The 13,426-nt window shown below is 53.7% G+C and overlaps 3 protein-coding genes across 10 annotated transcripts in view; 1 reads left to right on the forward strand and 2 right to left on the reverse strand.

Moving 5' to 3' along the window:
- Positions 1 to 3,003, reverse strand: LOC101434567 (mRNA turnover protein 4 homolog). 3 transcript variants are annotated; one of them, XR_011649741.1, is made up of 3 exons: positions 2,972 to 3,003; positions 488 to 564; positions 1 to 333 (listed from the first exon to the last, which is right to left on the reverse strand). XR_011649741.1 is itself a non-coding variant. In XM_004457441.5 (3 exons), exons 1-3 carry the CDS (start codon positions 2,027 to 2,029, stop codon positions 223 to 225), a joined length of 273 nt encoding a protein of 90 aa, XP_004457498.1. In that variant the 5' UTR covers positions 2,030 to 2,068; the 3' UTR covers positions 1 to 222. The 3 variants fall into 3 exon arrangements, 1 of the variants encoding a protein (XP_004457498.1); XR_001118555.4 differs by lacking the exon at positions 2,972 to 3,003 and adding an exon at positions 1,885 to 1,998; XM_004457441.5 differs by lacking the exon at positions 2,972 to 3,003 and adding an exon at positions 1,945 to 2,068.
- Positions 2,285 to 8,250, forward strand: LOC101433417 (aflatoxin B1 aldehyde reductase member 2-like). The gene is given in 8 exon segments (XM_012524728.4): positions 2,285 to 2,605; positions 4,094 to 4,193; positions 4,195 to 4,267; positions 4,465 to 4,569; positions 5,108 to 5,204; positions 5,387 to 5,486; positions 6,532 to 6,661; positions 7,826 to 8,250. Coding segments are annotated over 8 exon segments (1,011 nt in total). The 5' UTR covers positions 2,285 to 2,358; the 3' UTR covers positions 7,985 to 8,250.
- LOC101433852 (mRNA turnover protein 4 homolog) overlaps positions 4,808 to 13,426 on the reverse strand; it is an 11,665-nt gene continuing 3,046 nt past the window's right edge. Inside the window, exons 3-9 of one of the 6 annotated variants that reach the window (XM_071217751.1) lie at positions 12,472 to 12,639; positions 11,649 to 11,730; positions 11,280 to 11,347; positions 10,797 to 10,948; positions 10,330 to 10,406; positions 9,988 to 10,170; positions 4,808 to 8,749 (exon numbers count right to left, since the gene is read on the reverse strand). In XM_071217751.1, the coding sequence (XP_071073852.1) occupies positions 10,021 to 10,170; positions 10,330 to 10,406; positions 10,797 to 10,948; positions 11,280 to 11,347; positions 11,649 to 11,730; positions 12,472 to 12,521 (579 nt within the window). In that variant the 5' untranslated portion in view covers positions 12,522 to 12,639 and the 3' untranslated portion in view covers positions 4,808 to 8,749; positions 9,988 to 10,020. Of the gene's footprint in view, positions 8,750 to 8,779; positions 10,171 to 10,329; positions 10,407 to 10,796; positions 10,949 to 11,279; positions 11,348 to 11,648; positions 11,731 to 12,471; positions 12,640 to 13,426 lie in introns of those variants that run through there. The other 5 variants (XM_004457439.5, XM_071217749.1, XM_023588460.3 and 2 more) reach the window with 5 other exon arrangements.

A 13,426-nucleotide genomic window follows, 5' to 3' on the forward strand; every position in this document is an offset into this window, starting at 1 on the left:
TACAGGTAGAAACTCTGCAGATGCAGCTTTAATCTTTACAGAAACTGTCAGACCCCATCCTCCCCCTCTTTCTTCATCCACAGCAAAATAAATGGGGGGGGGGGGGGGGGGGAACCAGCCCTGTATGGCCCGGGAGAGAAAAGAGCCCGGACCTGGTGGGAGGCCCTTGGTTGCAAGCATCCCAGTCAGTCACTATCTTCATCTTCTGATTCTACTGCCGACTCAGATGTGCTCTGGCAAGTCATCTCCCATCTGTTCGAATCTTCCAGACTGTGCGTCCCACATATATTTGATGGTCACCTCGAATTCAGCCATCTCATACCCAAAAAGCTTCTGCATGAGACCAAGGGAACAGAGTCAGGAGGAATGGGTGTACTCAGAAGCTCAGGTCAATGTTTTCAGCAAGGAAAGAAGAGCAGCCACCCCCCTTCCCCCAGCCCCCAGTCCCCAGACGGCAGGAAGAGAGCCCTCAGCGGCCCAGACTCACCAGGATGGGGGCCTGCTCTGGGGCCAGCACGTCACCCTCCTTGCACACCTCATAGTCGGACAGCAGGGTCACCACACCTGCAGCAGGGCAGACGCCAAGCTCTTACTTCTGGCCCAGAGCAAGCACCAGCACGTTCTGCCAGTGCTGAGGGTTGGAAGGAACCAGGCTGCCCACCTGTCCTCCCCAAGCTCTAACACACACTGGGGCAGGGGGTAGCCAGCCAGTGTCCAGCCACTTGTGGGTTGCCAGGGACAGCGGCTCCTCCCTCAGTTCCCGTTAAGTGCTGAATTCTGGCTGAAAATGACCATGTTTATCCCCAATGGCACGATGGGCACCTTTACCCAATGTTCACATGAAAAAATGGAGGCTCATGGAAGTAACTTGCTCAGCCAGAAAGGGAGAGGGGATGCAATGGGCTTAGAAGGCTGTGCTCCTGGACCTTCTGCTCCGGTGAGTCCCCCATACCTTGAAGGCAGTGAGCAGGTCCAGCCCAGACATACTAGGTCAAGTAAAGGTTCACAAAATGTAGAATGAACGAATCAATGAGTGAATGAAAGCTCTAGTGTGAGTGCCCATGGCCCAGGGTTGAGCAACCCTGGACCTGACCTGCTTGATGCCTCAAAGCTCTAAACTCCTGGGCAAGTACCTGAGCTTCGGGTTCTAAGCTGTATGATGGGGGATAACGCAAGAGGTGAAAGAGATCATTCCGGCCAGGTCTTTAGAATGGTGCCTGGCACAGGGGAGGCGCTGGCTGGGAATAGGGCTGGCTCTTACTGTTCTCACTGCAGCCCGCGCAGGGTCCTGGCACCCAGGAGCCTTCAGTAAGGCTTGAAGGACCAGACCTGCTAAAGCTGGCCAGTCCTCACACTTGCAAACCCAGGCCTGTTCACACTGGCCATGTACACACTGGGAAAGTTGCCCTAGGTACTGGGCGGGAGGGGGCCATGGGCTCCCCTCCCGGCACACCTGGGGAGTACAGCAGAAGGAAGGTCCCGACCTGGGGAAACCACCCACTCCAGACCTGCGGGTCTCAGTCACAACTCCCTCCCCCTGAATCAGCCCAGCGCGGCCGCCGGTTCGGCGAGGATAATGACAGGGCAGCCGCGGGACAGGCACTGGGTCCCCGCTGGCCAGACCAGGGGAAAACAAAGCCGTCAGCAGCGCAGGGGCCCGGACCAGGAGGTGGGCAGGGGACCCAGGCGCCGATTCCCTTCTTGGCGGGTCCAAGAGGCCGTGCTGGTAGCTCCTGGGATGGAGGCGCCGGAAGCATGGACCCCCGGGGCCATCCACCCGCGGTGCCGGGCCTCGCCCCAGGATCTCGCGCCAGAAGGAAGGGACTAGAGCCCCTGGACGAGTCAGAGAAGAGGCTGGGGGGGGGGGGGGGGAGGGGCGGAGACCTGGAAAGGACGCCCCAGCAGTCCCGGGCCCAGCCGCGGGGCGGCCCTAGTCTGGCTCACCACGGCAACCGACCGGCTTCGGGGAGGAGTCCCCACTCCCTGGGTCCCCTGACCTGAGCCGCCTCCCCGCCCCAGTTAGCCACATCCCGCGGCTCCGCCTCTTACGCGCGCACTTGGCAGACGGTCCCTGCCGCGCCGAGCATGTGCTCCCAAGAAAATGCGCCCCTCCCCACCGCCCCCGCTTCCGCCACGCTCCTCCCCAAGCGCCTTCCTTAAGCCCCTCCCCCACGCTCCTTCCCTAAGCTCCTCCCCGGCTCCCCGAACAAACTTGCGGCTCCGCGGGGTCAGGGGCAGGCGGGGCCTGAGGCGCTCCAGCGCGCAGGCGGCGCCCTCTGCTGAGCCCTGCCTCTCGCTCCGTGGACCGCTGTCTGCTGCGCGCCTCGTGATGGGCCATGTGTGGCTCGTCCCGCAGCTATGCCCACCTCCCGACCGCCACCAGCGCCTCGAGCTGCCTCAGGAGCCCTGGTTCGGGCCGCCACGGTGCTGGGCACCATGGAGATCGGGCACCACATCCTGGACGCGCCCGCAAGCGCCTCGGCCGTGCGCACATTTCTGGATCGTGGCCACACGGAGCTGGACACGGTCTTCGTGTACAGCGAGGGCCAGTCCGAGAGCATCCTGGGCGACCTGGGGCTGCGGCTGGGCAGCAGTGACTGCAAAGGTAACGCCCGGCCCCGGCGGTGCACCGGCTCCCGCTCCTGCCCGTCCGTAGTCAAGACAGACGGCTTAGTGGCCCACCTTGCAGCTCTGTGAACCCTCAGAGCTCCTCGGACCCAGGGACCCCCAGGGATTCACCCTGACCCTCTTCCCCTCTCCCCCTTTGGGGGGCTGCAGCTCGGGAACCCCCCAGGCTCACCCCGGAACCAAGCTGAACCCTTCGGTTCCTACCCACTTTGTTTTCTTGCTGCACCTCTTTGGGCCACCGGTCTCCAAAGCTGTGCAGCCCCCCTCCCACCCTGCCAGCTGCCCATAGCCGGGGTCCTGCGCTCTCCTCTCACCCCACCCCCGGCTCAGTGTGAGCACCCACCCCAGCCCAGTCCTGCGTCGCTGGGAGATCTGTGCTTCTTTACACTCTACCTCTTTTACTCTGCCCTAGACTTTGCCCTGTTCTCTTGTACTACCTCTGGCTATCAGGGAGCGCTCTGGCAATGCCATAGGCACTGTGCCACTCTGTGCCAGCCCTTGTCATGGGACCATAGAGGGGAAAGTGACTGACCCACTCTCGGGGAGCTCAGAGGCTAATGGGATCAAAATCCTCAGATCAGATCACAGGCAAAGTTCACACCAAGAATGGTGGCGGGGTGGGGGTGGGAGGTGGACGGAGAGATGTGGAGGAGAAGCTGGGAAACTTGTTCTCTCCCTTATCCCAGTGATCTGATGCCTCCTCCCTGACCTGCCGATTTGACGCTGCCATGCATGAGAAGCTCAGAGAAGACCCTCTGCTCAGCCAGCCGTCCAGGCAGCTGGGATTCTTTCTAGGGGAGGGAAAGGTGCTAAGATAACACACCTCCACACTGCTTGGATGGCAGGCACTGGCTGTTCTCATGGGACCGTGTCCTCCAAGAGGCATGTGCACAGCTCTTGAGTCTGGAAGGGCAGGGAGCTTTAGTTACCTTCTGCGCATCTGTCTTCGGCCTCTGCCCTGGCCACGAACAGGAGGCTGCATCTCTGCTGGACTCCTGCAACAGCCTCTTCACTGGCCTCCCTGCCTCCAGGCCTGCCTCCTTCAGTTCTTTCTCGGCACTGCAGCCAGAGTGAATTTCCAACTCTACCTAGCTGGCAGGTTCACATCCTGACATAAAATTGTGAACGGCCTGCATGATTATGTCCAGATTCCATGGGTGGTCTTTGAGACCCTCTGGGATCAGGTGTGTGCCCTTCTCTTGTCTGCTTTCCACCGCTTCCTGCCCTGGAGTTTATGCTCTTGAACACAGAATTGCTGGTAGGACCTCCTGCTTACTCGGTTGTTCTTGCCTCTTGACTTCGTGATCCCGCGCTCTGGAATGCTCATAGACCCTGTTTAATCCTCATGACCTCCCCAGGAGGACACCCCCATTTCAGTTTAGGGAATTGAGGCTCAGAGAAGTTACATAATTCAGCCCAGGTACATGGCTATAAAAGTCTATTAACCATTCCACCTTCCTCTAAGTGAAAATCGCTACCAAGGCCAACCCTTTGGAAGGGAAGTCGCGGAAGCCCGACAGTGTCCAGGCCCAGCTGGAGACATCGCTGAAACGACTGCAGTGCTCCCGGGCTCTTCTACCTGCACACGCCGGACCCCGTGGAAGAGACCCTGCGTGCCTGCCACCAGCTGCACCAGGTGGTGAGGGCGGCCCCCTGAGCTCCAGGAGGTGGTCTGCGGCTCCTCTCCTTGGCTTATCCTTATCCGAGGAAGTAGGGTACCAGTGTGGGCCCCAGGTGGAGCTGGGGGCAGACCCCTCTTCCTGGGGCCCCTCTCCAGTCTCCCCTTTCTGGCCCCCTGGGCTGTGGGGGGTTCTGACTGCAGCCCCTTCCCTGTAGGGCAAGTTTGTGGAGCTTGGTCTCTCCAACTACGCTGCCTGGGAGGTGGCCGAGATCTGTACCCTCTGCAGGAACAACGGCTGGGTCCTGCCAACTGTGTACCAGGTGAGGGCCAGGCAAGAGGCACCAGCCTCCAGGGGCCTCAGGTTCCTCTATCTCCAACCGCAGCCGATGTCCCCTTGTAGCAGCCACTCCCCTGCCGACAGCCTTTTGGTGATGGGTCCTCCTTGTCCTCAGGATAGATTCCAAGCTCTCAGATTTCAAAAAAGTGCTCTGGTCTCAAGACAATTCCTCCCCAGAGGGCCTCTAGTCTTTATGTTTGGATAAACTTTTGAACACTTACTTTGATCATGAAACTTGTCGTTTTTTTACCTTTACTGTTATATCTCTTAGAGGTAGAGACCTTGTCAGATGCTTGTGGTTGTAAATCCAGTATCCAGTCCACTGTTTAAGCTCACCAATATATGTGGAACAGAAAATCCAGGCCTGGTTTCCTTCCTTGGGCTCGAGACCCCCTCCCCATCCCTTACCACCATGAATGATTTTAGAAATAGTTGCTGAAGACCGGGCAGGTTTGAACTGAGAAAGGAAGGGGTCCCTTCCCTGACATGTCACCCTCTCCAGCCCACCCCTCTCCCTGCAGGGCATGTACAACGCCACCACCCGGCAGGTGGAGACGGAACTCCTCCCCTGCCTCCGACACTTTGGATTGAGGTTCTATGCCTACAACCCTTTGGCTGGTATGGGCTGCCCTGGGCCAGGCTCCGCCCTGGGGTGGGAGGGCTTTCCTGGCCCAGCCCAGGAAGCAGGGAGGGTCCACAAGAGGCTGGGCTGTGTCCTCCCTCCCTCAACCTAGAGCCCTGGAGGATATGTGTCCTCCGGAGCAGTCAGAGCAGGGGACCTGACTGCAGCCCTCCTGCAGGGGGCCTGTTGACCGGCAAGTACAAGTATGAGGACAAGGACAAGAAACAGCCTGTGGGCCGCTTCTTTGGGAACAGCTGGGCCGAGATCTACAGGAATCGGTGAGTTGGGGACAGGTGTGTCAGGGTCGATGAAGTGGGGTCCCCCGTATCTGGACTGGAGAAGCCCTCCAGCTGCTTTCTGGGTGGTGGGGGTGGGCAGTCAGGGCCTTCCCTTGCTGCCCAGAACCACGTCGCCTGTTTCCTGCAGCAAACACCAAACACTGATATTTCTAGTTTCCATGGGGCCTCAGTATGATGTGGGCCATGGGTGGCAGGCTCTTTGTCTCGTCAGAGATAACCTAAACTATCTGTGACTTGTGGGTGTGGGATGATGAAAGGTTGCAGTCCTGCCCTTGGTGAGCAGGAGACAGTTTTTTAAACAATGCAAGGTCTATAAACTTTAAGTATTCAGGGGAAATGCAAAGCAAATATGCTAAAAGCTTATGGAATGCCTGAGGTCCATGCTAAAAGCTTACTAAGATGTGGAAATATATGCTAATTCAATCCTATTGAGAACTGAAACAAAAGGACCATTTGGCCTTTCCTCTCTGTATAAAAGGGACTAAAAAATCTTGTTCGGGCTTGGGATTCAAACAGAAAGCTCCCGAGTCCGGCCGGCCATCAATAAACCATTTTTCCTTCTCAAAATCATTCCTGAGACCTGGACTCTCTATATTCAAATAATTGAACTTCTCTCAAATTCTGCAACAAGTAGGGAAAGGAGGCTCGTTGGACGTTGCGCCCGCCCGGTCTGCCAAATCACAGCTCTTCCCTGAGAAGTACTTACCACCTGCCCAGAGGGAAGGGACGCTCCCTGGACTGAGCTGGGGAGCCTCGGGCCTAGTCCTCCCTCATGTATGAGCCACCTGTTCCACTCACTAAAGGCAGGCTTTGTGAATTATTCGGAGAAAAGGCGTCATTGGAGCCCTGTGAAGGAAGCACCCTCCTGGGAGGTGCTGCTCCCCAGTAAAGCAGAACCACTGGGGGAGAGGACCCGGCCCCTGTGGTCCGCGTGGAGTGGGGCTGCTGCCCGGGATGGCTCTGCCACGGTCACTACGGTGACTTCCGTGATCCTAAACCCCATTGAACTCGCCCCTTGTGCCAGCTTCTGGAAGGAGCACCACTTCCAGGACATCGCCCTGGTGGAGAAAGCCCTGCAGGCAGCTTATGGCACCAGCGCCCCCAGCATGGCCTCGGCCGCCCTCCGCTGGATGTACCACCACTCTCAGCTCCAGGTATCCGGCCGCCGCTGGCTTTCCATTTCTGCCCTTTAGGGGAGCCAGCAATACCTTTACCTGATGATTTCTTGTCTTTTCCTCTGAAGTTTCTTGGTTCCAGTTCTCAGGGGCAGTCCTTCCATTGTTCTAGTGATGTGGGCTGTGGGTGGGAGGCTCTTTGTCTCTTCAGAGATAACAGCTCTCTGACTTGTGGGTGTGACGGTAAGAGGCTGCAGTCCTGCCCTTGGTAACAATGGCAAGGACTCCAGTCCCAGGAAACAGTTTAACAATGCAACTTTAAGTATTTAGGGGAAATGCAAACTAAATATGCTAAAAGCTTACCTAGAATGTCTGAAGTCCATGCTAAAAGCTTACCAGGATGTGGAAGATATATATGCTAATTGAAGCCTATTGAGAGCTGAAACAAAGGGACCATTTGGCCTTTCCTCTCTGTATAAAAGGGATTCAAAAATCTTGTTCAGGGCTCGGAATTCAAACAGAAAGCTCCAGAGTCCGGCAGCCATCAATAAACCATTTTTCCTTCTCAAAATCATTCCTGAATCCTGGCCTCTCTATACTCAAATAATCGAACCTCTCTCAAATTCTACAACACTAGCAGTTAACTAAGTGCCTGGGATGAGGGTTTGGCAAACATGGATTTGTTACTTTAGCTTATGAAATACGATTATCCAGATTTTAGTGATGTGGAAACAAGGGTTCACACAGCTATTAAGGGGGAAGGGTAGAGATTTAACACAGCTTAACTCAAAACCCATTAGTCTTACTCTTCTGTCAGGAGATGGAGTTTCCTATTTCTTGTCACCCATGTCTACTCAAGCTTCACCCTTTTCCACTAACAGAATAGTAGGTGTTCAATAAATAGGAGTTAAGTGCTTTCCCATAAGCACTCTGGAAAACAGGGAAGACTGAGTCTCAGAGGTTAAGTAACAAAGCTAAGTTTGCAAAGCAACTCAATCAGTGGCAGCAAGAACATAGGGTTTAGCGTCAGATAGCTACAACTGCAGAAATCACCTTAAATTCCTCTGGACCTACACAAGTTATAACAAGTTATAAACAAACACTAGATCCTAAGTCTTGGCAGGGCTGGGGCTGGGCGGGGCGTGTGACTGCAGTCCCTGTGCTCAGAACTGCGTGGAATCTGGCCATCCCCCCGCCCCATAGGGTGCCCGTGGAGATGCGGTCATCGTGGGCATGTCCAGCCTGGAGCAGCTGGAGAACTTGACAGCGTCTGACGAAGGGCCCCTGGAGCCTGCCGTGGTGGAGGCCTTTGATCAAGGCTGGGACCTGGTTGCCCACGAGTGCCCCAACTACTTCCGCTGAGCCGTGTCCTGGCTCCGTCTGGAAAAGGCTCTTTCTCAAATGCCTTCAGTTTTTTCACCTTGACCAATTTTTGCCTTAAGCTGATTTAGGGTGGTCTTTCCTGAATTTAATCTTTGTCTGTGCAATGCTTTTTTAGATTTCTGTTTCCCTCCCTGTTGCGTTCGTGATGTATAAAGGCCGTGGCTGAGCACTGCGTGGGCATTTCCTGTCTGAATAAAGCAGGCTCTTGACCTGGCTTCGCCCAGGCCTGGAGTGACTCCTATGAACCTGTCTCCTCTGCTGCTTCTAGGTTGATTCCCATCTTGCCTGGGAGCCTGCTGAGAAAGGGCCGGAAGTATGAACTGGAGCCTTCAAGGGGAAAGGTGGTGGTGGGGGACCTCAGGGCCACCCGCCTTCCTGAGGGTCTCCTCAGTCCTGAATTCCAGCCTGGCATTTTAACAGTGCAGCCTGTGGCAGCTTTCTCCCTTCTAAATAGAAGAGAAAAAGTGTGAGACCCTGAGGTTGATTTTTCTTCTTCAGAAGTAAATACTAAAAACTTAGCAGACAGTTTGGGCAAAATATAACATTCAGGCTTTTCTAAGATGAGTGAAACCTCCCAGGAGGCTGTGGAACATTTTAAGTCCAGCCTGGGAGGAGCTGGGGAGTAGGGTAGGCAGCAGCCAGCACTCCGCAGTCTCTTGAAATGATCGAAGGGGCTGAACTTGGAAATCCAGGCAAAAGCACAAATTGAAGACTCTTCATTTGAATAAATTTTCCACTTATTGTCTAGAAAAGACAGATAAAATTTTATCCTTCACAGAAAGAAGTTGTGGCAGTTTAATATTTATGAGTTTCAAAATGAAAGATAGATTATATTCGTAAAGTGGTCTTTTCCTCTGGTTTGACAATCTTTTGATTGTATTAGATTCAGCCGAGAAGTTTGATTAAATTATGTTTAAGATTAGGGCTTTGAGCCAGCTACATCATTAGAATGAGTCCGCCTTGATTCCCAACCCTCTTGGGCTGATAAAACACCCAGAGGAAGTAAATGCAGGAAGAGAGAATGTTCCTCAGGCAGGGCCCCAGGAAGAGAGAGAAGCCTGATAGTCTACAGCTGACCTTGTGGAGAGAATGGAGCAGCTGTGCGCAAAAAGAAACGAGCCCCAGGGCAAGTGACAATCCTTACGCCAGCCTACAGCTGAGACCAGAACCTGGGACCATGGAGCCTTAAGAAAAGGAGAATGGCTGAACCCTGGTAGACATCACCTGCCATCTTGCATCCACACGTGGCAACAGACTCTGGGTGAGAAAGTGCCTCTTACGGTACCTTGAGGGGGACTCTTTAGGGCCTGGTAACTCTATGTTTCTACCTCAAATAAATACCCTTTATAAAAGCCGAAAGAGTTCTGGTACTTTGCATCAGCACCCCTTTGGCTATTACGGAAACCATCCTTCATCCACAGCAAAATGGATGCTCCCCCAAGAGGGGTGGTGTATCAGTTATCTCTTGTACAACAAAGCACCCCAAAATTGAGCTGCTATAGATTCAAAACATTCCTATCAAATCCCAGGTGGCTTTTCCATAGAAGTTTACAAACTGATCCTAAAATTTATATGGAGATTCAAAGGATCCAGAATAGCCAAAACAATCTTGAAGAACAACAAAGTTGGAAGACTTACACTTCCCAGTTTCAAATGTTAGTATAAACCTTTGGTAATCAAGATATTATTGTATTTTCAAAAGGATAGGCATATAGACCAAGGAAGTCAAATTGATAGTCCAGTAGTAAAAGCTTAACTTAGGGCATCCTGAGAATCCAGACACAAGCACACATCCTAAGGTCCTTTTCCCCCCAAAAAAGTCCCTTTGGCTGTCTACAGGGAGAAACCCTGCAGATGCAGGTTGATTCTTTACAGAAACTGTCAGTCCCTATCATCCTCCTTCATCCACAGCAAAGTAGATAGCTGCTCCCTCCCAGAGGGGCACCAGCCCTGCATGGCCCGGGGGAGATAAGAGCCCAGACCTGGTGGGAGGCCCTCAGTTCCAAGCATCCCAGTCAGTCACTATCTTCATCTTCTGATTCTTCTGCTGACTCTGATGCGCTCTCTGGCAAGTCATCTCCCATCTGTTCGAATCTTCCAGACTGTGCGTCCCACATGTATTTGATGGTCACCTTGAATTCAGCCATCTCATACCCAAAAAGCTTCTGCATGAGGCCAAGGGAACAGAGTCAGGAGGGATGGGTGTACTCAGAAGCTTAGGTCAATGTTTTCAGCAAGGAGAGAAGAGCAGCTGCCTCCCCACCCCCACCCTCATCTCCCAGTCCCCAGACGGCAGGAAGAGAGCCCTCAGTGGTCAGACTCACCAGGATGCGGGCCTGCTCTGGAGTCAGCACGTCACCCTCCTTGCACACCTCATAGTCGGACAGCAGGGTCACCACACCTGCAGCAGGGCAGACGCCAAGCTCTTACATCTGCCCAGAGCAAGCACCAGCACGTTCTGCCAGTGCTGAGGGTTGGAAGGAACCAGGCTGCCCACCTGTCCTCCCCAAGCTCTAACACACACTAGGGCAGTGGGTAGCCAGCCAGTGTCCAGCCACTTGTGGTTTGCCAGGGACAGCGGCTGCCTCCCTTGGTGCCCATTAAGTGCTGAATTCTGGCTGAAAATTACCATGTGTATCCTCAATGATGCCACAGGCATCCTTACCCCATTTTCACGTGAGAAAATGGAGGCTCATGGAAGTAACTTGTTTAGCCAGAAAAGGGAGAGGGGATGCAAAGGGCTTGGAAGGCTGTGCCCCTGGACCATTCTGCTCTGGTGAGTCCCCCATACCTCTTTTGAGGGCAGTGGGCAGGCCGAGCTGCCTCAGCTGCGGCTCCATGGAGTGAGGGAACTGCTCCAGCGGCCCGGGATCCAGGCTCACTGTGAAGATGGCTTTGTTACCAGCTCGGGCGTAGTCCATTTCTGTGTATTTCATGAACCACCTTAGGGAAAAGAGCAGCCGGAGGTAAAGTTTCTGATTTCTCTAAGACGTGCTCTGTGGCCTTGGGTCTCCCCTCCCCATCCATCCTGCTTAGCTGTTGGCCTGGAAAGGGTCTGTGACTGGTGCCTGCCGCCACCCTCCTCCTGAGTGGGACAGTGGGGGCAGCCAGCACAGAGCTTTGTGCTGCAGGACAGGATAGCCATCTTTGGTCAGAGCCCAAAAGCCCACAAGGCTGAGGAATAGCCCTACTTGATGCTACACAAATTCCCTGTGTTATTCCTTCCCCCAAGCCTTCTCTAACCATTTCCCCACCATTCCTCAAAAACACTTACTCATTTACTTCTTGTTTAGTACGGTTGGTGAAAAGGAGACCAACTTCACCCCTCAATTTCTTGCTCACCTACAAACAAACGCAGGGTTGGCTGGTTCACATTAGGAGCAGTGGCTCTCAAACGGTGTGTGTGTGTGTGGGGGGGTGACTCTGCCCTTCAGGGGGCACCTGGCAATGTCTAAAGACTCTGTTTTGTTATCATAGCATGGGTTAGTAGGGTGTGAGGATGCTACTCCTTAGGTCTGCAGGTTAAGGGGAGCTCAGAGTTTTAAGCCAGGCCAGGTGGCTGGGGTGCCTGTCTCAGGATAGAGGACAGGCTCACTCGGCCACCCGCTCCCCCACCACCCCCAACTCCGGCCCAGCAACTCACCTGGTGTAGGTTGTCTTTATACTCGTCAGAGGGGCTTCGCCCCAAGGCCACCATCATCACCTTGTTTTTGCCGAAGAACATCCTGCAAAGAAAAAGTGGGGTCTGTAGAGGAAGTGCCCTGCCCAGCCCTTCCCTCAGCTACGGGCAAACCAGCTCCAGCCCCATGGGAGCACCTGAGTCGAGGCGAGGCCCAGGCGGTTATGCTGGAGGATGTGTAGACAGAGGTTCACACTGCCTCTGTGCAGCCTGCCCATGTGTCCTGTCCCCAGCCCACAGCCCCATTCATCATATCCCACCCTTAGGCCCTGGCACATGCAGTGTTTTGTCTCCAAGCACACTGTATTATTTAATCATCTCCTCTCTCTGTCTGGATGTATCAAAGGGGCATTTTTAATAGTCTGACACAGAGCTGGTTACAAAGAGACAACCAGAGTCATCATCCACAATTGTCTTTGATTCCAGCCAAAAGACAGTAACTTGACATGTGTCTTGGGAAGCTTCTTCCTGGGCTACTATCTGTGCTCCCGGGTACAGACTGACATTCTAAAACTGAGGTGCTGCTCCTCCAAGAACCAGATCTCAGGGTTACGGGAGTCAGTTCTCCCAAAGGGATCACTGCTCAAGCGGTCCTGAGCAATTTCCAAGACCCTGCTCCTCTAGCAGCTCAGTGCAGGACCCTAACAGCCAATAGGTCGCACCCTGTGCTGTGCCCTGAGTGGGGCTTCCTTCGTGTGACCCGCCCTAGAGGCAACAAGGGCCCCTACGCTTTGAGAGCAGCCTGCCCCTTCTTCACCCAGAAGGCCCTCTTCCCAGGCCTGCTCACCGGCTGTGCTTCCAGGCATCCCGGATGTCCTTTAGCTTGCTGTTCCTCATGTTGGCCACGGAGAAGATGAAAAGGTACTTGTATGTGTCCACACATTTCCGAAGCTGTGGGACAGTTCATGAGGTTCTGGAGTTAAAGGGGCAGCATGGGTTGGGCAATACTCTGGGCCTAGAGTGAAAGGAATATGCTTCTGGTCCCTTAGAACTATGGAATTTTAGAGCTATAGGGTTCTAAATTGGTTGTCACCTTCTCACCCTCATTACTGAAACCAGTATCACTAATTACAGGGCTCTCCTGGGGCAAAGCAAATGTGATTTCAAAGTGCATGCAAAGATGTGCCATGGATCAAGATCCCATGGTCGTTCTCAGGAACCTGTGGCCAGGGGTGGTAATGACCACTTCTCTTTGCTTTGGCCATAACTGCTAATGACCTACAAATGCACATCCACCTGCGTGTAACTTCTGCTAAATGGAGACATACAGGAGCTCATTATTTACATATATGGGGAGGTGGCTCCTAGGCACTGCTCTGTCCAAACAGTTGGCCACAGCCATGACCTTGAAGAATCTTTGTCTAGAACATTCTGCTCTCACTGGGCCTGCAGACTAGGGCTGGCAGGTCAGAAGCAGTGTGGACAGTGGGTGGTTGGTGAGGAGTACAGCCTTGCAGTGACCCATACCTGGTAACTCCACAGGATTTTTTTTTTAAACTAAGTGACTCTGGGCATAGTACCTAAACTCCCTAACTTTTTGACACTGGATAAGCTAACAAGCTTCCATAATAAGCTTCAGTTATCCCAAACTGCAAAGTAGGGCTAACTCTATCCACTATCTTAGTAAGTTATGAGGATGGAACAAAATAATACATATTCAACACCCAGTTGTACAGTGTAGGGCACATAACAAGAGCTCAGTCAAAGCTGGAAAACACTGCTGTGGTAGCCATTATTGGTGC

This window comes from Dasypus novemcinctus, chromosome 9, assembly GCF_030445035.2.
Source record: "Dasypus novemcinctus isolate mDasNov1 chromosome 9, mDasNov1.1.hap2, whole genome shotgun sequence".
In the NCBI taxonomy this organism is placed as follows: Eukaryota; Metazoa; Chordata; class Mammalia; order Cingulata; family Dasypodidae; genus Dasypus; species Dasypus novemcinctus.

Coding starts and splice junctions, on each gene's coding strand:
- LOC101434567 (XM_004457441.5), bottom strand. CDS start 2,029: ATGTGGCTAACTGGGGCGGGGAGGCGGCTCAGGTCAGGGGACCCAGGG. Junction 565..1,944: donor GAAGCCGGTCGGTTGCCGTG/GTGAGCCAGACT, acceptor GCCCTGCTGCAG/GTGTGGTGACCCTGCTGTCC. Junction 334..487: donor CAGAGCAGGCCCCCATCCTG/GTGAGTCTGGGC, acceptor GGTCTCATGCAG/AAGCTTTTTGGGTATGAGAT.